This window comes from Gadus morhua, chromosome 20 (assembly GCF_902167405.1).
Source record: "Gadus morhua chromosome 20, gadMor3.0, whole genome shotgun sequence".
Lineage (NCBI taxonomy): Eukaryota > Metazoa > Chordata > Actinopteri > Gadiformes > Gadidae > Gadus > Gadus morhua.
The window spans coordinates 1,285,585-1,303,518 of NC_044067.1; the positions used below are offsets into that span (position 1 = coordinate 1,285,585).

A 17,934-nucleotide genomic window follows, 5' to 3' on the forward strand; every position below is an offset into this window, starting at 1 on the left:
TCACTGCAATAAAATACTTTAAGCAGGGGAAGTTATCTCCTACATTCACCATTCATAAAATTCCCCCTGCGCGCTCGCGCTCTGCCCTGTCTCTGTTACGAAGCGCGAAGCTGCCCCTGCATCTCTGCACGTTAGTTGGCGGGCCGAGCCCCTCCTGCTCGTGTGTGTGTGCGTGCGTCCGCGCGCGCGCGTGCGTGTGTGTGTGTCCAGTCCTCCCATATTAATGTGTAAACCACATAATAAGTAGTCAACAGAAGACAATGTTTTAATCCCACTTTATATCTCCTTGTTACTTTTAGATGAGAACCCCCTGGCCAGCCTTTCAGACTGGGTGTCAGGCTAGGGAATTTAAAAAAACTTGGTTAGAGTGGAGGGAAAAAAAGTTAGCTAAATGTCAGCCAACATACAGTTGGTATGCACAATTGAAATTCATAATGTTAATCACTATGCAAATGAGAGTATAGCTAATTCATGGTCATTTTTAAGGTGCAGTAATTTCACACTTTTACACAATTCAATTACTGTATGGTATGTTAGGTAACAACAGTACGAGCTCAAATTAGAGCAATTGAAAGAGTGAAACATTAGTCTCCTGTCATCTCCTTCTCATGCAATGGTTAGCCATGGTTGTAAACAGTTCATTAAATTATTTTGAGTAGATTTTGTCCTTGTTTAGCATGTGCTATTGCTACTATAGACATTCAAAGGACAACTTTTCATTTTTGTGTTCTATTTGTTTATACTGTTATTAAAACTGATAAACCTACTCAGCTTTCCATGATTGTTGATAATCGTTATACTAAAAATCAGCGGGTTGTAGACCCCTGCGTTGGTGAGTGTGGTGCGACACCCCATGAGCGCCACACACGTACACGTACCGGTGGGACGGGTAGTACAAGGCTTGGAGGGAATCATCACAGTATACCCACTACAATAAAATAGACTACACCACTGCTTGTTATATTAATATTGATTTGATCTTAAAAATAATAATAAACAGTGCTGGTTTTCCTGGCATTTTGGCAAAGACAGGTGTTATCAGAGACCTTATTCTCTTTTTGGTTCTATCGTGACTATTAGTTTGTGAAGTGCTACACTTTGTGTGTTCTCTGCTTTTCATCTGCATTTTGGAGTAAAGAAGTGTATGCAGGGTTAAAAGGGGGAGTGTTTTTTTTTCTCATCTCCAACCTTTACTTCCGCGTATATTAGCATTACCTGCCTATCCACCATTCAGTCGGTACATCGTTTTTCTCCGTTCTCCTCTAAAGACCGGATGAGTTTGGCCCCATACATATCTTTGCCTTGGGCCCCCAATTTGCGAAATCCGCCGCTTGGTATATTTCATCCCTTTTTCCAAGCCACAACGGGACAAGAAAAAGTAATGTGGATCAGACTGTGCGGCAGGCCAGAATACCAACTGAATTTAAGCTTGTTACCTTCTGTATGTATTGTAAAGTTTTGATTATACCCTCCATAGCGTAATGTAGTCCCTTTCGATTGATCATGGAAGAAATTAAATCAGTCTAGTTTGTTTTGTCCGAGTTCGAAATGGTAAAGACGTGGGGCGTGACTTAACGACAGGCCCTGTTGACACTCCGTCTACCAATATAATCAAAACAACGTTATTGTAAATGGTGGCATTAGAGAGCTGAATTTTGCACTCTGATGCTGAACTGAATCTAATTAAAACGTGTTGTTTATCGACCACACAATACATCGGTTGCTCTGAAGAATTGCAATGTTGCCCGCTACGTCCGTAACGTCCCGCTTTCTTTTAATTCTGCGGTGATCATTGATAGATTTCACGCCTGTGATGTCTTTAAGATTAGTATTGGCAGAATTCTACCAATCGATACAGATTATATGTTAATCTTACCGTACTCAACGGGACCCCGCGTACCATCTGTGCCGCGGCCATGGTCCTGGGAAACCGAAACTTAACTCTTGATTGCGGAAAAAGTTAAAACCCGCCCAATGAAAAACATAACCCTACAAGAAACCAGTGTCAAACGGTAGACCATGAGACTCCATACGCAATAGAAAATCATAAGCATAAGCTTAATATCTGTATCAAATTACACAATTTAAACGGTCAGTTAAATCGCAACCCTCAGAGTGCAGTCACACACACACACACACACACACACACACACACACACACACACACACACACACACACACACGCACGCACGCACGCACGCACGCACACGCACACACACGTATTCAAACTCGATCACATTTTTGTTTAACCCTTCACTTTGTTTCCAACCATTAATTGATCTTTTAAATTCTGTGCATGTTAACAAAGCCTACTTAATTTAGACTGTTAAAATCCCTTCACTTGATTTGAGCCATTCAACATTTCTATCCGTGTTAAACTATGTGGCTTTACGAAAACATTTTCATCCTCACTTTGCCCTACTGCACTCATTGCGTTTTCTAGAGTTACACTTTTTAAACCAAATGTAAATTTAACAGTCCACTGGGTAGGCTGGTAGACAGATGTATCCAGAAAAGACTCCCACTTGTGTTGTCACTAAGTCAAAGGTGTGGTGGAAGCTTTCAGCAGGGGATTTCAATAAGTATAGTTCTATGTGGCCAGTCTACATGCTGTTCATTCGAAACCTTTACTGAAATTTAGTTTACTATTGATTGCAGAGTTTGTGTTCGGTGAAAATATCAAATTACGCGCTTGCAGTTCCCTGACTCCAGTATTGTGATTGTACAGTGACCATGTTGTACACATTCAGCATAAGATAATACACATAAAATAATGTTGGACCATGTAACCAAGAGGGGGCAAACCAACTTTAATCTCTTGTATGATATGATCTTGTAGACTGATCACTAGTGACGTAGTGATCAGTCTACGTCACTCTACATCACTCCCGCTCTACGCGCATGTCGTTGGCAGAAAGAGACGAGAGCGACAAGAGCCGCGATCATGTCCTGTTGTGCGGTTGGTGGCACAAACCCTTTTAATAAGACATAAATAAGAATAATATGGGATAAATAAGTATGCTTTTTCTTATTCGTATTGCATGCTTATTAAATGTATACTCTGTTTGAGTTCATCTCCCTCAAAAAGTAGTCCCCTTTAATTACGATCGAAGGGCATTATCCCGCTTATACCATGGTCACTTGCCAAGGGAAAGAAATGCAGATCATTCATTTATATTTTCATGCGTTTTACAATCCAAATATAAAGTTTTCACATAAATAGGAAGGACCGTAGCTACGACTTGGCAACGGGAGGTATTCTAGTCCGCTGAGCTATGAGCCAGAGAGCTAACATTATGGATTGTACATAATTCGAATTCGTCTCAGCCTTTATACCACAGATACTTCAGGGTCTATAGGATATAACCGCGTTGTCTGGTTACATTCATTTTTCACAATTTACCAGCTCTCGTTTTGAAGAATAATTACCGCGGCATTCATTTCAATGGGAATCGCGACGGTTTATACTTTCAACATAAAGTGTACATGTTTATAATTCAAAATTTGTCCCAGCCTTTATACCACAGATACTCTAGGCCGATTGAAGTTGGAATGTTTAATACTTACTAGTTAATCAGGACCTATGAGAGAGCATGTTATCAAATGGATACGACAAGCCCTGGAATGTGTGTAGTTTTCCGCTCCAACCACTTGATGGAAACGCACCTGATTCGACTTTCTTTTTTGCGAACTTTCTAAAGATTCGCTTCACCTTTTAGATCAGTGGTTTCCAACCTTTTTTGAGCAAACGCCCCCCTGACCTTACCCTGATCCTCTGAGGCAAAATCGTATTATATTATGCGCTCAGAAATGTGTGACATTATCGACTGGTAATGTAATGTGTTTCCACATTATTGCTATGGGTTTAATTACAACTAGAGTTTTCGTGCGTGCGTAAACTCTATTTTATTATCTTATATGTAGACGAGAAGCTGAGAGAGACTGACCTTGCCTGGTTCTGTTGACACTCCTCAGAAATGCTGGCTTTCTCCCCCTCCAACTGCTCCACCTATTGGGGAATCCCGTGGTGTTTTATGTTCTAACAACTAACAAGACGTGTTGAAACTCCATCTTGGTTTCTGCCTCAATGGTTTTCACAGTTGACAGTCAACATTTCTACTCAAGACACATTTCATTGCAGCATTATTTTCTACCCTCAAGTATTTTATCGTCAGGAACACTGATCAACAGAGAAGGCGAATCACCAGCAACCTACTAAACTCAAAAGGCATACCTTTAAGTTCAGTTCATCTATTTGCGCCACCTGGTCCAGGTTATCTTGCGTTAGGCTTGTATTGGCCTTCATATTTCGTTTTTGTGTAAATGTCAGGCAGACCTAGAACCGACTTTTCTTCCACCTGCCCGACTAACGAATACAGTATTAAAAATACAGTATTTAGAAGATGATCATTGGCTACCTAACAGGTCTCATGGCATGCTACTTTATGGATGCTTGTATATGGGTGTAAGTGGGCCCTTAATACAGTATTTGAAGATTTTCAAGAAATTCAGCCTTGGTGCAGAATTACAGCCACTACGAGCCACTCCCACAATGGGCTTTCCACAAACGTGCCATTTTTTAGAGGCGGGTCAAGGTGGAAGGTGGGGATGTGGCCCTGAGCAGCTTGCGGCCACGGTACCATGCGCTAGTGTTAAAGTTCCTTTCCCCCCCCAATTCCTTCTCCACCATGGCTGAGATAACCCCCACTACGAGTCTCGTTGTGGAATTACCGAGCCGTCAGGGAACCCAACGTGTTATGTGCCATAACACCAACAGTAGAACGGTTATCCAAATAACAAAGAAGTGTACAACAATCACAGTGCGTGTATTCACACACACACACACACACACACACACACACACACACACACACACACACACACACGGCGCTCGCACAGTCGTAGCTCATTGGGCAAAGCAGAGAGGGGAGGTAACATGTCCCTGTATGACGATGAACGGGGAAAAATAACAAATCGAGGCATCTGAGCTTTGTTTTTTCAAAAGCAGAGCTGTCAGAATTGGGGATCGAGCCCGGATCTACGAATCCACAGTTCTACTCTGAACCCAGTTAACAAAAAGGGAAGGGGAATAGACTCAAGTGCAGAGAGGGTTAACTGAAAGGTTGTTTATTACAACAAAGTCTTCGGGCAAAAACACAGAAAATCACAAATTCCAAAACGAGGGCAAAATCCAAAAAGGGCAAAAAGTCCAACAGAGAAGGCAAAGGGTCAACTCAAAAACAGGTAGATCCTCATCAAGAGACAAAAGTTCCAAAACGTCATACCAAAGGGGCAAATCCAAGTGGGTAACCAGAGAGCAGGCAAGCGGTCAAAACACAGGGGATCAATAATAATTTCCTATAAAGGACTTTAGCTTCGGTCAGAGTACGAACGTGGCACATCAGACTAAGCACTGAACATAGGCAAAAGCAGGGCTTAAATACATGGCTTGATTGGTCATGTGACCGGAGCAACAAGACACAGGTGACAGGACTAATTGGCAAAGCAAGGAAACAGAAAATACTTAAATAACACATGCACGGCCACTAGATGCCGCCAAAGTCCAAAGCGCAAAAAACATTATTCAAAACCATGACAAGAGCAGGATAGCTAGTGCTCGTTTTACACCTAACGCCATTTCTAGCTACTGGGGGACCATAGGCAGGCTAGGGGAACTCATATTACTGTTGGAAAACCTCATAAAGTGACATTTTCATGCAATGGGACCTTTAACTTATTCATCATGCAGAGCTTTTATGACATTAGCATGTAATAAACAACCTAAACCTTTATTATTCTGATAATGATAAAAAAATAGAATAAAGCATTTTTATTCATATTTGATGTATTTCAATTTATAGTACTACAGACAATATAATGATAGATATTTTCCTTTACCTCTTGTAATTGATCATTGTCATCAGTCCTGTTTTTTTTCAATGACCAGTTTTCTGTATGTTCCTATAAGACTACATACAGGTGTCCTGTAGTGTACTATTCTGAATGGAGGCAGTGCTGATAACTTGGGATTTTGACCGGGAAAAGTGTCTTGAACCATCTACAAACACTTCTTTTTTGGAGCAGATCAGATTGGATAGGCATTCTGGTGGCCCCGGGGAGCCGTTCAGCTCTGTGGTTATGGCTGGCACTTTCAGACAAGTGCACGGGACGGGACAGTGCACCAGTCGGGATGGCTGTTGGTTTACTTCTGAGAGGTTGATCTATCAGGGCAGAGGCCGCCAGCAGTGGTTATCAATACTTTCCAGAGTGCCCCCGCGCCTTCTTCTTCCTCCCTCTACGCGGTGAAGTGGTGCGCTTTCTCAAAGTGGTGTGAAAAAAAACACGTTGTTGTAATGGATCGGGAGAGGACCCAAATGCAGCACATGTAGGCAGGCAGACAGTCAGTTATGTCTTTTGTTCACAGATAGGAGTAGACAGAAGACAGGCAGGGCGCAGGCAGGATCCGTTGTCGGGGGTGGAAGGCAGTCGATCACCGAGACAGAGCAGGCAGGTCGGGGACAGGCAGGGTTGATAACGGGGAATCAGTCCGGAAAACGCTGGAGAAACTATTAATAATAATAATAATAATTCATTTTATTTGTTGAGCACTCTTCATTCTAGCAGAATCTCAGAGTGCTAGTATACAACTTTTAAAAAGTAGGAAATGCCTTTATGAATAAAAAGGTTTTTAGGCCAGTCTTAAAACAGGCTAGTGTTTGTGTTGCCCTTAAGTGGTCCGGGAGGCTGTTCCACAGTCGAGGGGCTGCAGCGGCGAAGGCCCGGTCGCCCATGGTGTGTAGCCTGGTGTTTGGGATCTGCAGGGACAGACTGTTATTGGATCTGAGGGGGCGGGTTGATGTTTGGGGAGTGATGAGTTCTTGCAGTTAAGGAGGGGCATGACCGTTTATGCATTGGTAGGTGAGTAGGAGGACTTTGTAGTTGACGCGGGATGAGACAGGGAGCCAGTGTAGTGAGTGTAAAATGGGGGTTATATGGTTGTATTTCCTGACTCTCATCAGGATCCTGGCAGCGCTGTTCTGGATGTACTGCAGCTTTTGGATGTTCCTGCCAGTGATCCCAGTGAACAGTGAATTGCAGTAGTCCAGTCTTGAGGAGATGAAGGCGTGGACGAGCTTCTCAGCATCTGGCAGGTTTAAAGTGGGGCGGAGCTTGGCGATGTTTTTGAGATGGTAGAAGGAGATTTTGCACAGTTGCTTTATATGATCGTTGAAGGTGAGGTGAGGGTCAAACCTAACTCCTAGATTTGTTACTGTGGTGGAGAGGGGTATGACCTGACTGTCGAAAGTGAGATGAGTTATGGAGGATGACTGAACCTGGTGTGGAGTGCCAACAAGAAGGGCCTCGGTTTTGCTGCTGTTTAGCTGGAGAAAGTTGTTTCTCATCCATGCCTTTATCTCCCCAAGACAGGCAGTGAGACATGACATGGCAGCAGAGGGGCTTGGGGCAATTTTGATGTACAGCTGTGTGTCATCGGCATAGCAGTGGAAGGACATCCCATGTCTGCTGACAACACAGCCGAGGGGGAGCATGTAGATAATGAAGAGGATGGGGCCGAGGACAGACCCTTGTGGAACACCACAGGAGACAGGGAGCTGTCTGGAATTGCATCTTCCCAGTGAGACATACTCAGTTCTGCCAGATAGATATGACTGGAACCACTTGAGTGCAGAGCCTGACAGTCCAATGGTGGTGTGGAGGCGCTCTAGGAGGATTGTGTGATCCACTGTGTCGAATGCAGCAGTCAGATCCAGGAGGATGAGGAGTGAGGGTGATCCTGCATCGGCTGTCATCAGCAGGTTATTCGTCACCCTGAGCAAGGCGGTTTCAGTGCTGTGGGCTGAACGGAATCCTGACTGAAGACATAGGGCAATGAAGACATAGGGCAATCTGGTACTGAGAGAACTGAGAGGGGAGTCTATATACCGGGTTGATTAGTGATCAGAGGCAGCTGAGTGCAACAGGTGAGGAAAGTTGGGCTGATGAGTAGAGTGGCAGGCAGGCAGGTGAGGAGAAGGAGGCCGGTGGAAAAACACTGGGAGCTAAGGTGAATGAGATGACTGAGAGGGGAGAATGAGATGACCGAGAGGGGAGATCATGACAGTTGTCCCATCTCTCTGTGAAGTGGGAAGCGTCTCCTACAGTGCTTACTGGAGAAAGGTTTGGTTTTCTTTATTATCAAAGTCTATGTGGTAGCCTTTTCGGCTGGCCACGCAGGCTGTAACGGTAACCCGTTTTTCATCCACCCACTGGTCAAAAGATTATTGTGTGGGGCTAGACATGTTAGGCCTGTTTTCTCATGTGCATACACAATGTTAGGGATCTTGCCACTCTGTTGTTTTGGTTATCAAGGGACTGCATCATTGTCTTCCCCCGGCCCTTTTTTCAGTTTTTACATGTTGGACATCAGGACATGTCACCTAGGCACTATCCACAGCCTTCGTCCATCACTCACACCCAACAGCACTGCAACTCTCGGACACGCCCTCGTCACTTCCCGCAGTGACTATTGCAGCTTCCTCCTCTCTGGTCTTCCCCACAAGTCTATCCGTAAACTGCAACTGATCCCTTACTCTGCTGCCCGTATTATCACCAGAACCCCACCCCCGAACACATCACTCCTACCCTCAAACAGCTACACTGGCTCCCTGTCCAACACTGCATAAACTTTAAGATTCTTCTCCTCACTTTAAAGGCCCTCCATAATCTCGCTCCTCCATTTCTCTCTGAGTCCTCCAGCCTTACTCTCTCTCTCTCTCTTTCTCTCCGATCCTCTTCCTCCTCACTGCTCTCCGCTCCCCCTGCCCGCTTGTCCCCGATGGGGCTCAGAGCTTTCAGCCGCTCTGCCCCTCGCCTCTGGAACTCTCTCCCACTATCCACCCATAGTTTAGAGTCTCTCCCCACCTTTAAAACCTCCATCAAAACTCACCTGTTCCGACTGGCCTATCCCACTTAACTCCACCTACCCGCCAATTTAATGAATATGTTGCACTGTTTATTTTTATAATGTGTTTTGTTTTGCCCTATATCTGTCTGTTTTAAATTGTTTGCTTGTCTTAACTGTAAGGCGACCTTGAGAGTTTTTGAATGGTTTAGACCGATTGAAATTTTGAATGTTGAATACAGTGGAATAAATGCTAGCATATCTTTGACCTAATTGTTGTTGTATATTGTAATTGAGATGTTGTGTGTAATAGATGATGGACCACTCAGCGATGATAGGAAAGCTATGCACACTAAGTTGCATGGAAAACAAGTAACTCAGAAATGGAAATGGGTCTCGACTGGAAACAACCTGAGGGGCGGAACCAAAACAAACGTCATACGCCTCACCTTGGATTGGAAAGGACTAAACAACATCTGTCAAAAAGGTTATATGAGGTCTGTTGTTTACGTTTATCATTCAAAAATGAAAAGAAACAAATTGCTAGTAGGCAAAAATTCGGACAAAAAAGCAGACAACGCTCTCACTGAAGGGGGTTGGGACCTGTTTGGAGCAGGTGTAACTGGTGGGAAGACGGACCAAAACATCAGGATTCATTTATGGAAGAGTTACACTTTTTAATCCAAGTGTAAAATAGTCTAGCGAATGGCAGTTTGCGGATGAGGGGGACTATAATAAGTTGGTGTGCGTTCTATAATACATCCATGTTTTTGAGGCGTTGGTGTTTGAGGTAGTTTTTGGTTGTGGTAATACAAATGTACATGTCATCAAAAAATAAAATGACCTTTACCCTTCGGTGCTGCCACTATGGCAGCTGAATCAAATACACTTCCACACCACAGAATGGGAAACTGTATTTCGGTACGCGTGTCGTTCTCCCTCCCACGCATCTCTCTTTGTCTGATGTTTGATCGGAGCATTTCACCGGTAGAGGCATGAATATGTATTGAAATTGGGTCCCATATGTAGTCGGCAGAGAGGCAGAGAGGCAGAAAGGCAGAAAGTGACTTTTTGGCGCTTGTGGATTGAAGACAACAACTCCCACCATGCACCACCATGCACAGCTTCGCTGGCCACTCCCACTGATCTAGATCTCCCTCGCTGTTTCATCTACCAAGCTGATACCGCAAATTCTTTGCAGCAGACGGACTCCACCTCTGTGTCCATAGGCGCACAGTGAGAGCACAGGCCCCACCAATCCGCCCAGCTCGAGCCATTCTGGGCTCCTCGTCCGCGACAGGCAGGTCTTCTGCCTCGGCTGTAGCAGCCGCAGCAGCCGCAGCCGCCTCCTGTTTATCAGCTTCAGCTGCTCGTTGCTATATTGCGGCTCGTAGAGGTAGCCACGAACATCTGATTCGAGCATCAGATCTTCCCCAAAATCCCCATCTTCTATGTCAGATCCAGTACCTTCCGCCATTGGTTAGCTTCAGACGCTTTGGATGTTAGTTTCTGCTGGGGAAGTCCCACCCACTGGCACTGCTCTAATAGGTCTGTAGCGTCAGTGGGTCCCACCCCCTATAGGGGTTGGGACTAGTGCTTCTAGTCTTACGAGAATACTCCCCTCTTACACTTCCTATTTACTTCTACGCAAAAATCGTCATATTACATCATCTTAAACAGGAAGTGTTGGAGATCGATACGGATCTCTCCAGTCTCTCAAGAAAATAAGGGAACGATGCAAGACCATTCAAAAATATGAGTTGGTTTCTAACGATACAAAGCTTAATGGAAATGGGTGAAGTTTCCCTTTAAACAAATGTGTGTTGTTGAACAGCATCCCGACCTTGCCTTGTTTGCACAGACAAGATCCAGTGTTTCCCCCAGCACTGTATGGTTAAGGCGGCCACCTTAACAACAATAGGGCCCAGCCTTGACTACCAAAATATATATACATTTTGCTACCAGTTGCTACAGTCCACTGGGTAGGCTGGTAAACTGATGTATCCAGCTTCCGTCTAGGTGGACACTCCCACTTGTGTTCTAACTCATGCTGCGTTTTATTACCCATCCGTCTCGGAAGTCCGAGGACGTTGCCTAGCGACACGCACAAACACGCCCCTTTTCCTCGGACGACGAGCTCGCCATCTCGGTTGAACTCAGTGGTAACCAAGCAAAATTCCGAGACAGAATTCAAGATGGCTGCGCCCATTGTGACGTGAAGTATGAACTGTTTTCATTGTGCTTGGAACACTTTGGTGGTTTAAATGGCAATTTCAATCACTCGTATTACTGCAATACCTTACTGCGTCCGTATCTCTGCCTATGGCCTATAGCCTACTTATTTTGGAGCGCCTGGTCCTCTGCCAATGCTACCGCGACAACAGCTTTCCGGGTGGCGTCCATGTTTTCCTCCAACGACCGAGCAAAATAATAAAACGCTTGAAATGTGGGCGTGGCGTCAGATCCGAGATCCGAGTCGGTTCGCAGAGAATACTCGAACGCAGCATAAGTCACGGGAAAGGGCGGGGCAGAATTTGAAGTGGCTATTATTGGCTTATCACACGCACACCTGTTGGTGAAATAGGGGCCCCTTGTTTCACATTTGAGGAAGCTTGAGTTGAGGAAGCTTTCAGAAGGGGATTTTAATAAGTGTATTTACATAGTGGCCAGTCTACATGCTGTTCATTCATGGCACTTCGTTTACTATTGCTGGCCGAGTTGTTGTTCACTGAAAATATCAAATTACATGCTTGCAGTTCCCTTCCTACAGCATCGTGATGTACAGTGACCATGGTGTACACATTCAGCATAAGATAATACACATAAAATGATCTTCCTAAAAACATGTAACCAAGAGGGGGCAAACCAACTTTATTCTCTTGTATGATGTGTTCTACATAACTTTCTTTTTACAACCATTTCAAAAATGTGTATTCCTTTCTAAATTTTGCAGAATACAATAGCTCCAAGACATTTTCAAAGGGAAATATTGAAAGATGAAAAGATGTAAATGAAAGGGGCTACTCCATTAAAAAAGATTAAAGCTGGGTTGACCTCTGAGGGTCACACTGTCTGAGAGATCAGACCATCAATCTTGGAATTTTTTAGACCAATTGAAATTAGAATGTTGAATATTTAATTTTAGTAAATGCAAGCATATCTATGACCTAATTGTTTTTGTAAATTGTATTGAGATGTTGATGTGATATAAAATATAGGATGTACCACTCAGCGATGATAGGAAAGCTATTCACACTAAGTTGCATGGAAACCAAGTAACTCAGAAATGGAAATGGGTCTCAACTGGAAACAACCTGAGGGGCGGAACCAAAACAAACGTGATACAACTGACCTTGGATTGGAAAAGGACTAAAAAACATCTGTCAAAAAGGTTATAATGTCTGTCGTTTACGTTTATCATTAAAAAATGAGAAGAAACAAATTGCTATAGGCAAATATTCAGACAGAAAAGCAGACAACACTCTCACTTAAGGGCGTTGGGACCTCTTGTGCCTTGTTTGCACAGACAAGATCCAGTGTTTCCCCCAGCACTGTATGGTTAAGGTGGCCCCCTTAACAACAATAGGGTCCCGGTCTGACCAATGTATAAAAAAATAAATAATAATAAATATTTTTTCGATATATTATTTCGAACTGAAACCCTCACTGAACTGAAACCTGCAGTGCCACGAGACAACCCCCCCCCCCCCCAATATTGAATGATGAAAAGTTGTAAATGAAAGGAGCTACACCATAAAAAATGATTAAGCTGGTTTGACCTCTGAGAGTCACACGGTCTGAGAGATATTCAATCTTGGAATTGTTTAGACCGATTTAAATTAGAACGTTGAATACGTTTTAATTGTAATAAATGTAAGCATATCTTGGACATAATTGTTGCTGTAAATTGTAGTTGGGATGCTGATGGAAAGATAAAATGGATGATGGACCTTTCAGCGATGACAGGAAAGCTATTGTCCCTATTTTACATTTAAAGAAATCATCTCAGAAATGTAAATCAGTCTGTTTTGTTTATCGTCCTCCGATGCAAAAATAAACGTCATGAGTGGAGTGTGGCGGCATCTTAGTGAACCATTCATCACAGCTCGAGCCAAACTAGAGGCCTTTACTGGGGTGTAGATGGGGAGAAATGTTAAACTTCCATCTTAACTCCTTATCTATTGAAATAATGTTGACAACAGATTGAAAGTAAATCAGTGTTGCACAGCAGGTGCACAGTAGACTATTAGATATGATTGGTAATCAATAACAATACTTTATGGTCCCTTTTCTTCGCCCTTTTCTAGCCTCTTCTACATACTGCACCTCATTACCCTCTCATAAGACTAAATTATACCATATAAACTCATCTAAGATATATTAAGTGATGTTTGATTGTCTCTAATGCTAAATGTCCTTTTGTTACATATGGCTAGTTTTCTTTTATTTGCTGTGCTTCAGAATTGTTCATTTGAAGAATATGCATGTTATAGGATTTCATTGGTAACATATCGATCAGCATTAAATACAGATGTGTCCATACAGGGCCAGCGTGGGTTTTGGGTGGTGGTTGTTACTGAGTGACTGCAGGCAACCAGTGGGAGAGGCAGCAGTTGCAATGCTTTTGTAGTCTTTTAAAATGATGTTGGGTAAATGTCAGCAACCAATAGAAGCGCACGATCACTTTAACAGATTAAAAAGTGAACCTTTCTCCCATTCCTTTAACTCTGACTGGTTTTACTAAAATTGCTTCCCTGTTCATGGAAGTTCTCCAGCAAAATGTCACTGATAAGGTGTTGGTCGGGGATAAACGTTTCTGAAGCCAGTCATGAATGATAATGATTCCAGGCAGGACTAAAAACCAGTTTAGCTGCTTTCACACCGCCGCGCGGCAACCTCCCTGATAACTGCCTCGCTGCCGGAGGCTGCTTTCACACCGCCGCGCCCAATGCCGCACAACGCAGGTTGAGATATCTACAATTTGATTCTGACTAGTCATAATTCCAGTTGAATTTCCCTCAATTCAAAATATCTACATGTCCCTTTTCAAATATCTTAAATTAAGTTTTGACCAGGCAAAATGACGTTGTAGATCTCAGTTGCAGATATCAGTCATTCACATGTTGGAGATCTGCAATTGAATTGTAGATATCAGTAATGCGAAACCCCATAGACATGAATGGAAAAAATGACGTAATTTCTCCTAGGAGGAATGTCTTTGTGTATGATGTGTCCTATAAAATTTACAATTTACAACTTCTCATCGTTCCATAGTTCCCTTTCAAAAATGTATTTTTCCTTATATTGCTCCGAGCCATTTTTTCTATTATTATTATTATTATTATTATTATTTTAACAGCTCCAAGACATTTTCAAAGGGAAATATTGAATGATGATAGTTGTAAATGAAAGGGGCTACACCATAAAAAAAGATTAAAGCTGGTTTGACCTCTCAGGGTCACACGGCCTGAGAGATATTCAATCCTGGAATGGTTTAGACTGATTGAAATTAAAATGTTGAATACGTTTACATTGTAATAAATGTATGCTTATCTTGGACATAACAGGGATGATAGGAAAGCTATTGTCCCTATTTTACATTTTAACAAAGCATCTCATAAATGTGAATCAGTATGTTTTGTTTATCGTCCCCCGAAGTAACAATAAAGGTCAGGAGTGGAGTGTGGCGGCATCTTAGTGCACCAGGCATTACAGCTCAAGCCAAACTACAGGCCTTCACTGGGGGGTAGATGGGGAGACTCAGAGAAATGTTAAACCTCCATCTCAACTCCATATCTACTGAACAACAGTAGATATGGCAACAAAGTGAAAGTAAAGCCAGTGTTTTACAGTAGGTGCACATTGTTCATTTGAAGAATATACATGATATAGGATTCACTTTTAAATGTGTATTTGTCTAAACATTTAGGCTATGCTTTTGCATGAATGCATATAATTTACAATAGCTATATCGATTACAATAGCTATAGATTATATACAAAATCCATTGCCTCCAGGAGAAGAACATTTTGAACTTAGATTGCAACCCACTGAATTCCCTCTTCTCACCTCTCCAAATAACGCAGCAGAAGCTACGGTGCCAGCATCGAGTACACAAGTGTCAAGTGATGATATTCCTTGATAGATGCATAGTTTATTTAGTCGGTAAAGCCACGGGTCATGGTGATTTGACGGGTTTATCACAGAATGGAGAAAGCAACGGATACCAGATTTCTTCATTATTTTGATCAGAGCATTTGATTTATTGATTGCTGTCGGTATGTAAAGAGAATTAAAACAAATATTACAAAATGATTGTAAAATATATGGCCTACCCTTACCATCAACTAATATTAGTGTTCTCATTCTTTGTGACATGATTGGATAAAATTGCAATGAAAACATAAACAAAGATGTTGAACACCCATGAAAGCCAAAGCCCGCTCTCTAATGCATCATTCAGCCTCGGGAGGTCTGCCTTGTCTGATAATTAAAGGACCAATGGCAAAGCTTCAGGACTAAATAAAGATCCATCACACAAACTTACACTTACAATATTAAAGTAAAGAACATTCTTAACATGTTGATTTTTGTAATGAAGAATCAACACAGAAAACAAAAAAAAATTAATGACCCTTGTCCTTTATGAACGAAAACAAAGTTAATACCTTATATCCCGTCAGACCAATAAAATGTTGGTTTAATAAAGTGATCATTCTAAATATGTCTATTTTTTCATTCGGTCTTTGACCAAGTCTCCCTTACAGCAATGCCCTGAATTACAGAACAATATAAAAAAGCACATGTAGTTACAACAAGCAGTAGAAATTAAACCACTATTATCAATAAAAACACTAAATTATCAAACACGAAAGAGTTATTAAAAAGAAGTTTACAATATAAACATCAAACATTAAAAAAGGTAATAAAGCTGGAATCGAGCCTAGGTCCTCCAGGCCGAGGTCATCCAGGAGCCTAGCCAACTACTCGTGTATCAAAGCTAAACAATGTCTTTGCCAAAACCCTAAGGCACCCGTGGGACTCTAGCTGTGCGCTCAGACCAAAAGCTGTAAAAGATGCAAAATCGCAGAATAACTCAAGTAGTCAAACATATTTCTATCGCTCATCGTGTGAACCATTTGAACGTTCTTTCTTGCTCCTCAATACATTCAGATTGATTGTCGGGTCATTAACAACTAAATCGCTGATAGTTATTTGAATAAAGTTGAGCTGTTTTCAACTCTCATTTACCGCTTTACAGCTTTACAGCTATCGCTCAAGTCTAATAGAAAGTGAATGGGCATTTATCGCTCGGATCGCTTTATAGCTTTTGGTGTGAACGCCCAGTAAAGTTTATCGAATGTTGTGACCTTGTTTTATATCTATTGACCTACCTGGAAAGCAGTTAGGTGAGATAGGTGCGGAGACCCCAAACCGCTTAATAAACATAGATTCCAATGATAGTCACTTCGGTATATAAAATGTACATACACTTTCTCTATAAAAGTAACCAATGTGGGTTAATGGTGCTAATGGGAAGTAGGACCAGGAGGACTTGTTCCAATATCTCTTCCAAGACTTTGCACTTTGTTCCACAAGGCATCTAATCCGTTGTTGACCTCTCGTTTCAGACTGTGAGACAGAGATATAATAGTACATATTGTTTGCCATTTTAATTAGATGCATTTATTTGATTATCTTATATGAGAAGGAGAGAAAGACTGACCTTGCTCTGTACTGTTTACACCTACAAGTGTCCTTCTCCAACTGCTCCACCTAATGGGGAATCAAATGGTGTTTGATGTTCTAACAACTAACTAACAAGATGTGTTGATTTTATTGAGATAAAACTCCATCTCGGTTGCTGCCTCAAAGGTTTTCACCGTTGACAGTCAACATTGCTACTCAAGACACATATCATTGTAGCATTATTTTCCTACCCTCAAGTATTTTATTGTCAGATACACTGAGGAACTGAAGACTAAGCTGGGCACTGAAAAGAAAAGGTTGAACACCAGCAACCTACTAAACTCAAAAGGCATACCTGTGCGCGCAGTTCATCTATTTGCTTCGCCAGGTCCTGTTTTTCTTGCGTTAGTCTTCCATTGGCCACCAGCAACTCCTCCCTGCTTATCTCAACGTTCTCGCGAGTTGCGGCATTAGAGCTTCTCAGGTTCATGTGCGTTTCTGACTCTTCTTCATCACAATTACGCCTTGGTCTTTTCGTACCTTGAGGGGGGTTTTGACAGAAAGAATACACTCGTTATTACCAATGACTGCTGCTAGTGGACACACTGCATGCTAGAGATATATTAGATGAAACTATAGTTTTAGGGGGGCACTCAATGACATGCAGAAATGTCATCAACACGTCCACTGAAGTGTTGTGAGAAAACAGTCCGCAGGGGGGAGGGGGGAATATCAATATCGCAAGACATTTGGGGAGGCTCAAGGAGGAGGGTAATATTAAGTTTGAGCAACAAAGTGTAGTCTTTTGGTGGTCTCTATATACATAATTCACCATACTGTGTTATTGACATGTTTTCGTTCTGTGTTATAGGGACACTGTCTCTTTAAGATCACGCGACTTATGTGTTGATATGCCGGTCAGTGCGCTGTTTGAATTTAACGTTTTTTTTTATGACAAAATGAATGACTTGTTGCTTGTCGAGGTGAGAAATTGTCTCTTCCCTTCTTTTATCGCAATTTATACAGTCTATAGATGGAACGTCTTACCTGGGAGAGTTTGTCAACGGCGGAGCCGTTATGTTTAAAAACATAACGTCTTGCCTTGGTGAGTTTGTCACTGCGGAGTGTGCATGTATGTTCTTACCTGGGCGTGTGTGTAGATTGCGGAGCAGTTATGTTAAAAAACATAACGTCTTACCTGAGCGAGTGCCACTGCTGTGTGCGTGCGTGCGTGTGTCTTCTAACCTGCGCGTGTGTCGATGGCGGAGCCATAATGTTTAAAAACATAACGTCTTAGCTCAGCGAGTGTGTCGTTGCCCTTGTCTTGACGTACGATGTGTGCG

At 42.4% G+C, this 17,934-nt stretch overlaps 2 protein-coding genes across 8 annotated transcripts in view; both read right to left on the reverse strand.

Moving 5' to 3' along the window:
- The window catches only part of LOC115533112 (MORC family CW-type zinc finger protein 3), a 267,109-nt gene that overhangs the window by 15,389 nt on the left and 233,786 nt on the right, over positions 1-17,934 (reverse strand). For 2 of the 4 annotated variants that reach the window (XM_030343376.1, XM_030343375.1), the window contains exon 1: positions 1,877-2,133. The exons of the other annotated variants lie outside the window; for them this stretch is intronic. In XM_030343376.1, coding sequence (XP_030199236.1) covers positions 1,877-1,918 — 42 coding nt within the window. In that variant the 5' untranslated portion in view covers positions 1,919-2,133. Of the gene's footprint in view, positions 1-1,876; positions 2,134-17,934 lie in introns of those variants that run through there. 4 annotated transcript variants of the gene reach the window in all.
- The window catches only part of LOC115533113 (glutamic acid-rich protein-like), a 148,945-nt gene continuing 146,039 nt past the window's right edge, over positions 15,029-17,934 (reverse strand). For all 4 annotated transcript variants that reach the window (XM_030343385.1, XM_030343383.1, XM_030343386.1 and 1 more), the window contains 3 exons: positions 16,947-17,131; positions 16,629-16,678; positions 15,029-16,534 (listed from right to left, as the gene is read on the reverse strand). In XM_030343385.1, coding sequence (XP_030199245.1) covers positions 16,432-16,534; positions 16,629-16,678; positions 16,947-17,131 — 338 coding nt within the window. In that variant the 3' untranslated portion in view covers positions 15,029-16,431. The remainder of the gene's footprint in view (positions 16,535-16,628; positions 16,679-16,946; positions 17,132-17,934) is intronic.